The 13,637-nt window shown below is 45.6% G+C and overlaps 1 protein-coding gene across 4 annotated transcripts in view; it reads right to left on the bottom strand.

Moving 5' to 3' along the window:
- Positions 1-459: 459 nt before the first annotated feature.
- The window catches only part of AXIN2 (axin 2), a 36,638-nt gene continuing 23,460 nt past the window's right edge, over positions 460-13,637 (bottom strand). For 3 of the 4 annotated variants that reach the window (XM_082272107.1, XM_082272105.1, XM_082272106.1), the window contains exons 8-11: positions 12,751-12,972; positions 10,489-10,563; positions 5,124-5,285; positions 460-686 (exon numbers count right to left, since the gene is read on the bottom strand). In XM_082272107.1, coding sequence (XP_082128233.1) covers positions 560-686; positions 5,124-5,285; positions 10,489-10,563; positions 12,751-12,972 — 586 coding nt within the window. In that variant the 3' untranslated portion in view covers positions 460-559. Of the gene's footprint in view, positions 687-5,076; positions 5,286-10,488; positions 10,564-12,750; positions 12,973-13,637 lie in introns of all 4 variants that reach the window. The other variant, XM_082272108.1, reaches the window with a different exon arrangement.

Below are 13,637 nucleotides of genomic sequence, written 5' to 3'. Positions count from 1 at the left end.
GAAGTTCTAAGTTGCTGAAGGCCAACCTTCCAACAACCCCCCGCCACGGCATGCCAAGGCTCATATCACACTGGGGGCAGAGAGCGCTGGCCTGCTCCTACAGCATGACGTCCTCCAACAAGATGGCCGAAACTCGACGGAAGGAACGGGCAAGAGCTTCAATGCGCACCAGTGTGACACACCCCGAAACCTTCATCAATGGTAGCACCAGGAGCAGCGATGGCCTCCCGCCCGGCATATGAGCAGATCATGGTGGAGCGTTACAGTCTCTCCCAATCAATAAGCAGCAAAAGGTCACAGCAAGCTCCGCCAGGTCGATAAATATCAAACACGTCGCTGTATGCCGCTCTGTCCGGCCGCCAGCGTTTTCCAGGAGCTCCTCCACTGTTTTCCAGGCGGTGCTCATAGTGGTTCTCTCTTCCCGTACAATAAATAACCAGAAAGTACATTGTATCTTCACAGATCCGTCGTGCTAAAGTCTCTTCTCGGAGGCACCGGATCGCGTCTTCACCAGATGCATCGGCCTCATTCTGCAAGTCAGGCCATGTGACCAGAGAGGTCAGTCGATGCGCTCCACCTTGCCCAGCACTCTGCCCTCATAGGTGGGGAGGATGGTGTCATCATCGCGAATCTCCTCGAAGACCGCGCCGCAATCAAATTCCTGGCTGGCCTTTTTAAAATAATACCTGTGGGGGAGGAGAAGAGAGATGTTGAGGGAACATTTCACAGCCCATAATATCCAAACATTAATCCTGGATCAATCATTGTATTAGAAAGGTCTATAAATGGGGGGTTCTTCCCAGGTTATAATGAGGTCCACCTCCTGTGTCCAGCAGTAGGTGGAGCTGTGACCTTTGACCTCTGAGACCACACCTCCTGACCTTTGGGGTGGGTCCATGACCCTTTTCCTGAGTCCAAACCCTCTCCTGTGTCTGTACCGGTGTAGTGTCGGATAATGCCTTCCGTCGGAGAGTGCATCCGACGGACCAGCTGGAGTGACGTCATTTACCGCGCATGCGCAGTCCGTCGGATGCACTATCCGACGGAAGGCATTATCCGACGTGACACCGGCAATAAGGCAACCCTAACCCTTGTGGTTGCCCAGGCTCTTGAATTAGCCCCTTGTAATTTTGTATACGGAATGTCACAGCCTAGTGAGCCACATTTTGGGTATTCTGAGGACAAAGCTGGGTAGTTAAAGAGCCTGTCTAAGCACAAAGTGAACAAGGCTGTACATAGTATTATGGAAGGATTATCACAGGGGAGGTTATGCTGGGACCAGACACATCAGATGTACTGGGGGGAGCCAGGGCTGCACCTTCCGGAACGCTCTGTATTAAGGCGGAGCCTGAAGCCAAATCTCATAGTAATGGCCCCCGAAACGTTCACCATTTTCCCTCCGCTGAATACTGACCAATGTGCTGAGAGCTTCCAATTCCTGCAAATCCCAATAAAGATCTCCAAAAGCTGCAAACACTAAACCTGTCCAGTGATGGGATTTCCAGAGGAGGCGGGACCCCACAGCAACCAATCAGAAATAACCTCATAAAAGGTTGGTCTATCCAAAGCTCAATCTCTTTTGTGGGTGAAGTCTATTGAAAGAAGTTATCTGCTGGCGTCTAATATTTCCCAGAGATTCCAGGGGTGAGATCTCCCGCCATGGTTCCATCATGACTCCTCCCACCTTAGGGTGACCTGGCTCCTGCTGTTACATTCTCCATAATAAAACATAAAATCCCTCAGGGATGGTGAGAACCCCTCATAATGGGTGCAGCAGGTGTTCAGACCCAGGAACTCAGCACAGGGATGGTGGGAATCCCTCATAATGGGCACAGCGGGTGTACAGACCCGGGAACATAGCACAGGGATGGTGGGAATCCCTCATAATGGGCACAGCGGGTGTACAGACCCGGGAACTCAGCACAGGGATGGTGGGAATCCCTCATAATGGGCACAGCGGGTGTACAGACCCGGGAACTCAGCACAGGGATGGTGGGAATCCCTCATAATGGGCACAGCGGGTGTACAGACCCGGGAACATAGCACAGGGATGGTGAGAATCCCTCACAACATATCTTAGCAGTGGTTTGAAAGTTTGTGATACCTAGACTGGCCTTTCCCTAAACATCCAAAAGGACAAGCAAAAAAAATACCCATTAATTAGAGGGGAGAAGCAGAACACCAGGGTAATATATTCATCCTCGAGTGTCAGGAAAACTCAGGGAGGAAATAATTGTTAAAGATCCTCCTGTGTACTTGGAGACCCAACTTTAAAAAACAAGGCCCCCTGGTACATGCAGTGCAGTGAGGAATACAAAGATTTGTACACTGGAGAGACGAAGCAACCTCCCAACAAACAAATACCCCAATAACGGAGGACAAATTAGACAGATCAAAATTCAACGTAAGTGGAAAAATTTGACAGCTCAAGACCCAATATAGGAGGCCAAATTCTACAGATTAAGACCCAACATAGGAGGACAAATTCTATGGATCAGGAACCAACACAGGAGGACAAATTCTACAAATCAAGACCAAACACAGGAGGACAAATTCTACGGATCAGAAACCAACATAGGAGGACAAATTCTACAAATCAATTTTCAACATAGGACAAATTGGACAGGTCAAAACCCAACATGGGTCTTGACTTGTCAAATTTATCCTCCTATGTTGGGTTTTGACCTGTCCAATTTGTCCTTCTATGTTGAAAATTGATTTGTAGAATTTGTCCTCCTGTGTTGGTCTCGATTTGTAGAATTTGTCCTCCTGTGTTGAATCTTGACCTGTAAAATTTGTCAATGTTGGGTCTTGACCTGTCAAATTTATCCTCCTAACATTGACAAATTTTACAGGTCAAGATTCAACATAGGAGGACAAATTTTACAGGTCAAGATTCAACATAGGAGGACAAATTTGACAGGTCAAGACTGATTTAAGGAGTTTGTGCAACCTGTGTGGATATAAATAGAATCTCAAAAAGTTGGAGGTGCTGTTAAAATCTGCATAAAACCAAATGCAATGATCTGTAAATCTCATAAACCCAGATTTTATTCACAATAGAAAACATACCTAATGTTTAAACAGAGAAAATTGTCCTGATTTGTTTTCTTAAAATGGTCCTTGTGAAATTGATGGCAGCAACATGTCTCAAAAAAGTTGGGACAGGGCATCAAAAAGCTAGAAAAGTACAACTCCAGTTCCAAAAAAGTTGGGGTAATGCCATGTTTAGGACGGTGTAGCCTTCCCTCTTCTTGTCCCAACACTCTGTAAACGTTTGGCAACTGAGACTATTTGCTGGAGTTTTGGGAGAGGAATGTTGTCCCATTCTTTCCTGATATAGGATTCTAACTGCTTAGCACTCCTGGGTCTTCTTTGTAGTATTTTTCATATTTTCAATTGGTGAAAGGTATGGCAGGAAGTGAAGCCCCTGGACTCTTTTACTAGGAAGCCATGCTGTTGTCATAGATGCAGTATATGAAAGGCCTTGCCTGAAAAAGACAGTCTGAATGGGAGTATATGCTACTCTGAGACCTAGATATATCTTTCTGCATTGATGGTGCCTTTCCATGATATACAAGCTGCCCATTCCATCTGCACTAATGCCCTTCCGCCCCCATACCATCAGAGATGTGGGCTTTTGAACTAAGCTCTGATAACAAGCTGGAAGGTCCCTCTCCTCATTAGTCCAGAGGATGTGGCGCCCATGGTTGCCAAAAAGAAGGTAAAATTTCCATTCATCTGACCACAGAACAGTTTTCCACTTTGCAACAGACCATTTATAATGAGCTTTGGCCAAGAGAATAGTTTTCCACTTTGAAACAAACCATTTATAATGAGCTTTGGCCCAGAGAACAGTTTTCCATTTTGCAACAGACCATTTTTTAACGAGCTTTGGCCCAGAGAAGAATGCAGTGTTTCTGTATTATGTTCAGATATGGCTTCTTCTTTCCATGACAGAACTTTACCTTTTATTTCTGGATGGCACGGCAAGCTGTGTTCACCGACAATGATTTGTGGAAGTCTTCCTGAGCCCATGCTGTGATGCCCATCACACAATCATGCCTGTTTTATTGCAGTGCCATCTGAGGACCCAAAGATCACCGCCACACAATATTGCATCTTGGCCTTGTCCCTCTACACAGAGATTTCTCCGGATTCTCTGAATCTTTTGATGATATTATGTACTGTAAATGATGAGATATTTAAAGTCTTTACAGTTTTACATTGGGAAACAGTATTCTGAAATTGTTGGACAATTTTTAGATGCAGCTTTTCATAGATTGGTGAACCTCTGCCCATCTTTACTTCTCAGACACTCTGACTCTCTTAGATGCTCTTTTTGTATCCAATCATGTAACTGACCTGTTGCTAATTAACCTAATTAGTGGCAAAGTCTTCTTCCAGCTCTTCCTTGTAGTGCCACTTACTTTGCCAGATTTTTGTTGCCCTGTCCCAACTTTTTTGAGACGTGTTGCTGCCATCATTTTCACAATCACCTGATTTTTTTCTTCAAATGGTCCGATTTCCTCTGTTTAAACATTTGATATGTTTTCTATTTTCTATTGTGAATAAAATCCGGGTTTATGAGATTTGCAGATCATTGCATTCTGGTTTTATGTAGAGGCTTGGAGAAGGTTCAAAACATCTTCAATATTAGAGAACGAGTCCAGCCTAATGAGACCAGATACTACTGGAGATCTCGTTGTTTAGTATGCATAGTAATGACATCATTGGTCAGTGCTGGATAAATGAGTACAATAGAGAAATATGAACTGTTTGTGCTGCCCCACACATCAACTAGAACAGTGATGGCGAACCTTGGCATCCCAGATGTTTTGAAACTACATTTCCCATGATGCTCAACTACACAGCAGAGTGCATGAGCATCATGGGAAATGTAGTTCCAAAACATCTGGGGTGCCATGGTTCGCCATTACTGAACTAGAACAAGAAGAATGTCTGCTGTAGGGCAACACAGACAGTTTATATTTGGGCTGATCAGTGATGAGTATGGAGGTGGAGTCTGGTGATGGCGGGTGGGGGGTGAGGTACGGTTGGGTAAGTTGCACTCACACTGTCGGGAGGGAAATCCTTACACGGGAATAGTGCTGGCTTCGTACCTATAATTTCCTTTTTTGCTGAGCTGCTCTTTGAAGTGACCCAGCGTCAGGCTGTGCGTTTTCAGCATCCGCCGGTACGGGATCTCCTCCCCACAGAAGAAATAGGTCACCGTCAGCTCTCCAGGGGGAGGGGCGGCTGGCTGTCTCTTTGGTTCTTTTTGGCTGAAGGTGAAAAACAAAACACAAAACTGTTATTATTATTATAGGGATGGATACATTGTGTGTATACAGGTGATCAATACTAAGCCATGTCCTGATCATTCTCACAGTTCACTGCCATGGTGGACCAAAGTTGGCCAACAGTTGTGTGTATTCCGTGCTGCCCACTACATCGCCTTCACAACTTTGATGGTGGCTATACTACAAGTGAAGGCTACTCAACAACCTACTTGTCAAATGTTACTACTCCATTACTTTTATACTCCTGCAGATGTTTTCTATTAAATTGTCATCTAAATCCATGTTTTCTAAGTTCTTCTGGATGGTCACATGACTGCGAAAACTCAGGCTGGTTCGTGTGGCTCTGCTGGTCAACAAGGCTGTTGAATCCCATAGCGCAGTGACATCACCTGCTGGCGTGAGAGTTCACGCCCACCAACCGAAACAAGGTCAGAGAAAGGAGACCTGAAGAAGGAGGCTCCGCCTCCGAAACGCGTTGTCCATAGCAACCAGCAGAAGGTATCGCATCCCCTTGGATCACTCCATAGCCCCACACTGCGTATAGCCTCGGCCGAGGCTCAGGCCAGCCTATCCAGCGGTGAATGACGGCGGGCGGGTGCGCAGGCGCACTTGCAAGTTGTAATCCGGTTGGGGGGGCCAGAAGCAGGAAGTGGCTGAAAGCAGGCTAGAGCGGCGTCTGCTGCAACAGACGAGTCTGGAGGTTACCCCGGGGGGACGGGAGGAGCTGGAAGCAACCGTATAGATGCTGATGTGCTTGTCCTGCTAGGACTAAAATGTGAGTGCAACTTTATTGTATTGTATTGTCCTTTAATAAAACGTTATCATCCGAGGTCTGCGTGCACTTCCCTCTTTTACAGTTTGGTATCAGAGAAAGGAGACAGCATCAGTGTCTTGAGTTCACGTGACCACATATTAAAACGAAGAAAACCATATTTACATGCCAATTTAGTAAAAATGTCTGCGGGAGTATATAAGCAACCGGGAAAGAACATTTACCAGGTATATTTTTGTGTAGCCTTTCCTTCAACTGTAACTAAATGACTAAACGTCTGTTGAAGCCTGACCATCACACCTCTCTATAACCAATAACATAGGATTGCCCCCCTATTAAAAATGAATATGGGATTGCCTGTCTCCCCATGGCCATTAATATAGAGTTGCCCCCTTTGTGTCTATAACATCCTCCATTCTACTGGGAAGGCTTTCCACAAGATTGTGGAGGTGGTGTGCAGGAACTTGTCCCATTTCTGAGGTCAGCTACTGCTACTGGATGTGAAGACCTGGCTCACACATCATGCCCCACATTGGGCGCCAAAAATAAAAGTCCTGGCTTACATTGACATTCCAGTTCATCCCAAAGGTATTGAGTAGGTATGAGGTTGGGGCTCTGTGCAGAACACTTGAGTTTCTCCCAATCAAACTGGTCTCACCATGTCTTTATGGGGCTGAACATCTTATTCCAATAGCCATGGACATTTTTATCCCATGGTCTTTAAAATATAGTACCCCCTCCTTTGTGGCTGTACCATTCTTCACTCTTCTGGGAAGACTTTCCACAAGATGTTGGAGGGTGTCTGTGGGAATCTGTGCCCATTTGTGAGGTCAGATACTGATGTTGAATAAGAAGACCTTGCTCAAACATCAGACCCAAGGTTGGGCACCAAGAAACATCCTATTCCAAAAGCCATGGACATTATTATCCACGGACTAAAATATAGTACCCCCTCCTTTGTGGCTGTACCATTCTTTACTCTTCTGGGAAGACTTTGCACAAGATGTTGGATGGCGTCTGTGGGAATCTGAGCCAGGTCTTCTTATTCAACATCAGTATCTGACCTCACAAATGGGCACAAACATCAGGCCCAAGGTTGGGCACCAAGAAAAATCCTATTCCAAAAGCCATGGACATTATTATCCCATGGCCTTTAATATACTGCCCCCCTCCTTTGTGGCTGTACCTTTCTTCACTCTCCTGAGAAGACTTTCCACAAGATGTTGGAGGGTATCTGTGGGAATCTGTGTGTGGCAAACACAGCCACTGTATATTGTCCTTCGTGTATGCATTATGTTTATTGCATGTGTATACCTTCAAGAACCAAGTGTTTGTAGTGTGGTTTGTGTGGAGAGAGTGAGAACTCTTTCACTTGGGACTATCATATGTCTGAGCAGTGTCCCTCATGAGATGGGTGGGGGTTTGTTATTGTTAAATACCTGCCTTCTATTGTCCTATTGTGTCTGTCTGGCAGAGTAAGGTTATTATGGGATGTTCAGCTTTGTGTGTGGAATGTCTCGAAGAGGGAGTGTAGATCCCTTGTGTTTTCAATAAACAAGGCATTCTAGTGTTTGACCTCCAAGCTATGTGTCGTCTGGTTATTGGAGGGTTGGGAATATTATACGCTACCAGGATTATTGTATGCTGTGTCTGACTACCAGTGGAGATATCGTGGATCATACTGCTACTCCGCTACACTGTGCCCATTTATAAGGTCAGATACTGATATCCGAATAAAAGACCTGGCTCACACATCAGGCCCTACAAGAAAAAAAAAAAAACCCTTTGGGATTAATTGAAATGCCATATGCAAGCCAGGTCTTAAGTAGGGTTGAGGTCAGGGCTCTGTGCAGGACACTGGAGTTCCTCCACACTAAACTAGTCACACCATGACTTTTTGGAGCTGGCTTTGTACTCAGCAGGGGGCACAGTTATGGTGGAAGAGAAAAGGGTCTTCACCAAAATGTTACCACAAGACTGAAAGAACAAAATTGTCTATAATGACTTTGTATGATAGATTATTACCAGGACCCTTCACTGGAGACACCTGAACTCCATCATTGGGTCATGTACTGTCCAGATCCAGGAATGAAAAATTACATTATTTGACAAAAATTTTAGTAAACCGGTCCAATAAATCCTAACAGCGAAGTAGTATTTTCACTGTGCGCACTACACTTCTTAAAGTCAGGGAAGAATCCGACATAAGGACAGATGCAGTTCCGGCTCTGAGAAGATAAAAAAATACAAAGTCTTTTCTGTAGAGGCAGCTGGGGGTCCCGGGGTCAGCCAATTAAAAATGAAAGGTGTCTGATGGCCGGACTTCAAAGCTGGCGGCGTTGTGAAGATGAAGAGGGCAGCGCGGAGTGGCGTTAATTATTCAGGCCACGATTAGCCCCGCTGTAGCTGCGATCCTAGTTATAACGATACCAAGGCCCTCTAATTACACTCATCGAGGTGCTTAACTCTGTCTGCACCACACATCGTCCCGATTCCTCACTGCGCACACACAGTTCACTAGCACCTCCCAGACCAGAAAATAACAAGTTTTCCATGTTTACAGGTAGAATCACAGCAGAGGAGTAATATACACTACATACACAAATGATGGCCATGAGGTGTCTCCAGTGAATGGGTCCTCCATCATATTTTAAAAAATTTGGCTTCAAACCTTGTGACCTCCATCCTACTAAACACCTTTGGGATAATTTGGAATCCCAAATGTGAGGCAGATCTTTTTTTTTGGTAGGGATGCACTAATATAGATCGGCCCCCGAAAACTATCGGCTGAAAATAGGATTATCGGCGTTTACCTGGTAGAGAAAAGGGTGCCGATAATATCCGCTAAAAATTATCAGTCGAAAATGGCAAAAAATAAATTCATATTCATTTAAATTCATGATTATAATCAAAAAATTGAATATAATACAATCATATATAAAAGATTTCATTCAATCAAATACAAATTTCATTTCGGTGCACCGCTAAGTTTTTGGTGCCCAACGTGGGGCCTGATGTGTGAGCCATGTCTTCTCATTCAACATCGGTACCTAATCTCACAAGTGTGGAAAAAAATTCCCACAGACACCCTACAAAGTCTTGTGGAAAGCCTTCCCAGAAGAATGTATAAGCCACAAAGGGCACCAACTCTATATTAATGGCCATAGGAGGAGGGGTAGCTCCTTATTAATGGTCATGGAGGTAGGGGGCAATTCCTTATTAATGGTAATGTGAGGTGGGGGCAGCTCCATATTAATGGTCATGGAGGTAGGGGGCAACTCCTTAATAATGGCCATGGGAGGAGGGGCAGCTCCATATTAAAGGTTGTGGGGGTAGGGGGGCAGCTCCATATTACTGGTCATGGAGGTAGGGGGGCAGGTCAATATTACTGGTCGTGGGGGTAGGGGGGCAGCTCAATATTACTGGTCGTGGGGGTAGGGGGCAGCTCCAAATGTTTGGTTTTGGAGGTAGGGGGCAGCTCCAAATTACTGGTCATGGAGGTAGAGAGCCAACTCAATATTTAATGGCCGTGGCAGGAGAGGCAGCTCTATATTACTGGTCGTGGGGGTAGGGGGCAGCTCCATATTATTGGTTGTGGAGGTAGGGGGCAGATCACAATTACTGGTCATGGAGGTAGGGAGCCAACTCCATATTTGATGGCCGTGGCAGGAGGGGCAACTGCATGTTAATGGTCATGGAGGTAGGGGGCAACCCCTGTTAATGACCATTGGAGGGGGGGCAGCTCCATATTAATGGTCATGGAGATAGGGGGCCAACTCCATATTAATAGCCATGGGAGGAGGGGCAGCTCCATATTAATAGTTGTGGAGGTAGGGGGGCAACTCCATATTAATGGTCGTAGAGGTAGGGGGCTTAATCCATATTAATGGCCATGGGAGGAGGGGCAGCTCCATAATAATGATCGTGGAGGTAGAAGGGCAACTCCATATTAATGGTCGTGGAGGTAGGAGGCAAACTACATATTAATGGTCATGGGAGGAGGGGCAGCTCCATAATAATGGTCGTTGAGGTAGGAGGCAAACTCCATATTAATGGTCATGGAGTTATGTGGCAAACTCAATATTAGGGGTCATGGAGGTAGGGGGCCGACTCCACATTTAATGGCCATAGGAGGAGGGGTAACTCCATATTAATGGCCATTTTGGGAAAGACACAATTAAGGCACACACCTATTATATCACACAATTGCAGCTCACAGCCACACGGTGACGCACCCCTGAACTACAAGTCCCAGCATGCAGAGAAGCTGTGAGGACATGAAAGATGGCAGCAGAGAAAAGGGAGAAACAGATCTTGCTCTTCATCTGAAAACTGATTGGCCGCTTGGCCACAAAGTCCCCCCCCCCCTCCCCACTGCACACAGCAGTCATATCTGTACGGTGATGTACTCACTCTTCATGCTGGGGGGTGGAAGTTCCCGGCTGGCAGGGCACCGAGTGACTCCGCTGGTGACTGCTGGATGGGCACCTGGAAGACACATACAGAGCAGATTTATTTTGGGTGAAAAAAAAAGATGCAAAAAATAAAAAATCCTAAACAGAAAGTGTTACAGACTCTGGCTGCAGGGACATTTTCTGCCCACAATCACCCTGTTATTTGTTATTGCTATATTTCTTTTTTTATTACATTTTTGAGGGAATGTTTTCTTGTATTTGCCCTAAAGACTATTCCTGGCCTGTTTTTCAATGAACATGTTCAGAATCAGAGCTGGTCACATTGGCCTCTGTTCCATGTGTATGAGACGGACAGTCTGTTACTGGTGGTCTCCTGCTATTGTCTGTGTATTAAGGTGTGATGTGTACCTGGTGGGGTAATCTGATCAGGAGGGGGATGTCCTCCTGTGTGGTATACATTGTATGTGAGTTGGACGCATCATTGGACATGTTCAGAATCAGAACTGGTCCACATTGGCCTCTGTTCCATGTTCTTCAATGTAAGAGATGGACAGTCTGTTACTGGTGGTCTCTTCCAATTGTCTGTGTATTAAGGTGTGATGTGTACCTGGTGGGGTAATCTGATCAGGAGGGGGATGTCCTCCTGTGTGGTATACATTGTATGTGAGTTGGACGCATCATTGAACATGTTCAGAATCAGAACTGGTCCACATTGGCCTCTGTTCCATGTTCTTCAATGTAAGAGATGGACAGTCTGTTACTGGTGGTCTCTTCCAATTGTCTGTGTATTAAGGTGTGATGTGTACCTGATGGGGTAATCTGATCAGGAGGGGGATGTCCTCCTGTGTGGTATACATTGTATGTGAGTTGGACGCATCATTGGACATGTTCAGAATCAGAACTGGTCCACATTGGCCTCTGTTCCATGTTCTTCAATGTAAGAGATGGACAGTCTGTTACTGGTGGTCTCCTGCTATTGTCTGTGTATTAAGGTGTGATGTGTTTTCTGTTAACCATTGTTAATTATCTCACCTATTGTTTCTGTCCAGGTGGCCAGATAATTAGTTCAGGTTAATTAGGTTTCTGTATACAATTTCATCTGCATATGATAATGTAATCAGGCACCTGACCTGGTGGGGTAATCTGATCAGGAGGGGGATGTCTTCCTGTGTGGTATATATTGAGTCCGTTCAATAAATGTTCCAGATCTATACAAGCTATTCTCAGCTAGACTTGTACATCGTGGCTACAATATCTGATGTCTCAACAGGTGACTGAGTGGGCTAAGGGATCTTGGATCATGCTGGTACCAGGCAAGGGAAGCTTTATACAGGGGGACATACTCTTCTTGAGTACGGGGGTCCGTCACACTAATCAGAAACCCGAAAAAAAAATTATAAAATATACTCTACTCTGACAGCAAGAACGCCTTCCCTCCCGAAGTCCAATCAGATCCCTGGATCCCCATTCTGCAATAATATTGCTAACATAGTTACTCTGGTTGAAAAAAGACAAGTTCATCTAGTTCAACCAGTATTGATTTCTGATCAATCTTCAGATATGTTATGCCAACGATAGCCGCGTCCTGGGGAAGATGCTTCCACAGTTTTACAGCTCTTACAGTAAAGAACTCTTTCTATATGCAGAAGTCAGACAAAGGTCTAAGAAGAAAACCGAAGCCGCACACCCGCCCCATAACTGATGTGTGATTTACAGGACTGGCGCGGGAAGGGGAGGGGAAGGGGTTAAAGTCTCCTCACGGCTCAGGAATAAGCTGTGCACATATATATTATCATTGTGTTTATTACGCGCTTTCTGCTTTTATTCTGGCCGCCTTGCTGTAAAAAAAAAAAAAAAAATGCAAATGAAGAACGCAAACAGAAAGTTTCTGGGCAGATGGGAAGAAAAATCACACGTAGCACAGAAGCGAAAGCTCACGCTGTGCGTTTCATGTCAGGAAATTCTGCAGCAGCAGCAGGTAGTGCTGACAGTTGGACGCCGCGCACGCGGAGGCCTGATAAAGGCGGGAGCAGAGGAGAGAGACGTGGGGGGGCAGAGCATGACAGCGGGGAAAAAGACGAGGCGACGGCTTTGAAGTGGGCGTCCTGCTCACCTGTAAAATCGCGGCGTTCTCCAAGTACAAGTCAGTACGGGGGAGGGGGGATGTACGATATCCACACGAAGGGGGGCGTTCCCCTCCGGGGGAAGCCATATTGAGTGAGACGTTGAGGCCGGGCCTCGGAGTAACGGCGGTTCTTACCTTTGCTTTGAAGGTCGGGAGACCTCTGCCAGCCTTCGGCAGGCCTCTTCTAGCTGAGCCAAAGTGCTGGGCGAAGACACGGCCAAGTCCTGGACCAGAGGATGCGAGGACGGCCGGGGGTGGCCCACTCCGCTGAGCCACTGCTGATGGCGTGCCGGCCTCTCCGCCGAGGACGCTCGAGGGGTCTCACACGCCGCTGCGCTCCTTTTGGTGCTCTGCGCACTGAAAAGAAAACGTCAAGGGTCAATGTATGACACAATGTGAACCCCCAAATTTCCCCGACAATAAAACACTCCTACAAGATGTATGACACAATGTGGACCCCCAAATATCCCTGACAATAAAACTTTGCTACAAGATGTATGACACAATGTGAACCCCCAAATATCCCAGACAACAAAACTTTGCTACAAGATGTATGACACAATGTGAACTCCCATAAATAAAACTTTTCTACAAGATGTAGGACACAATGTGAACCCCCAAATAACCCCGACAATAAAACACTGCTACAAGATGCATGATAAAATGTGAACCCCCAAATAACACCGACAATAAAACTTTGCTACAAGATGTATGCTACAATGTGAACCCCAAATTTCCCCGAAAATAAAACTTTGCTACAAGATGTATGACACAATGTGAACCCCCAAATAACCCAGACAATAAAACTTTGCTACAAGATGTATGTGAACCCCCAAAAATAAAACTTTGCTACAAGATGTATGACACAATGTTAACCCCCAAATATCCCCGACAATAAAACTTTGCTACAAGATGTATGACACAATGTGAACCCCCAAATATCCCCAGACAACAAAACTTTGTGGCATACATCTTGTAGCAATGTGAACCCCTTAGAAACCCCGACAACAAAACTTTGCTAC

Source organism: Pelophylax lessonae (assembly GCF_965119305.1).
Source record: "Pelophylax lessonae genome assembly, chromosome: 11".
Classification (NCBI taxonomy): domain Eukaryota; kingdom Metazoa; phylum Chordata; class Amphibia; order Anura; family Ranidae; genus Pelophylax; species Pelophylax lessonae.
Note: the sequence above shows the minus strand (reverse complement) of the source record. Positions and strands in the feature narration are given on the sequence as shown.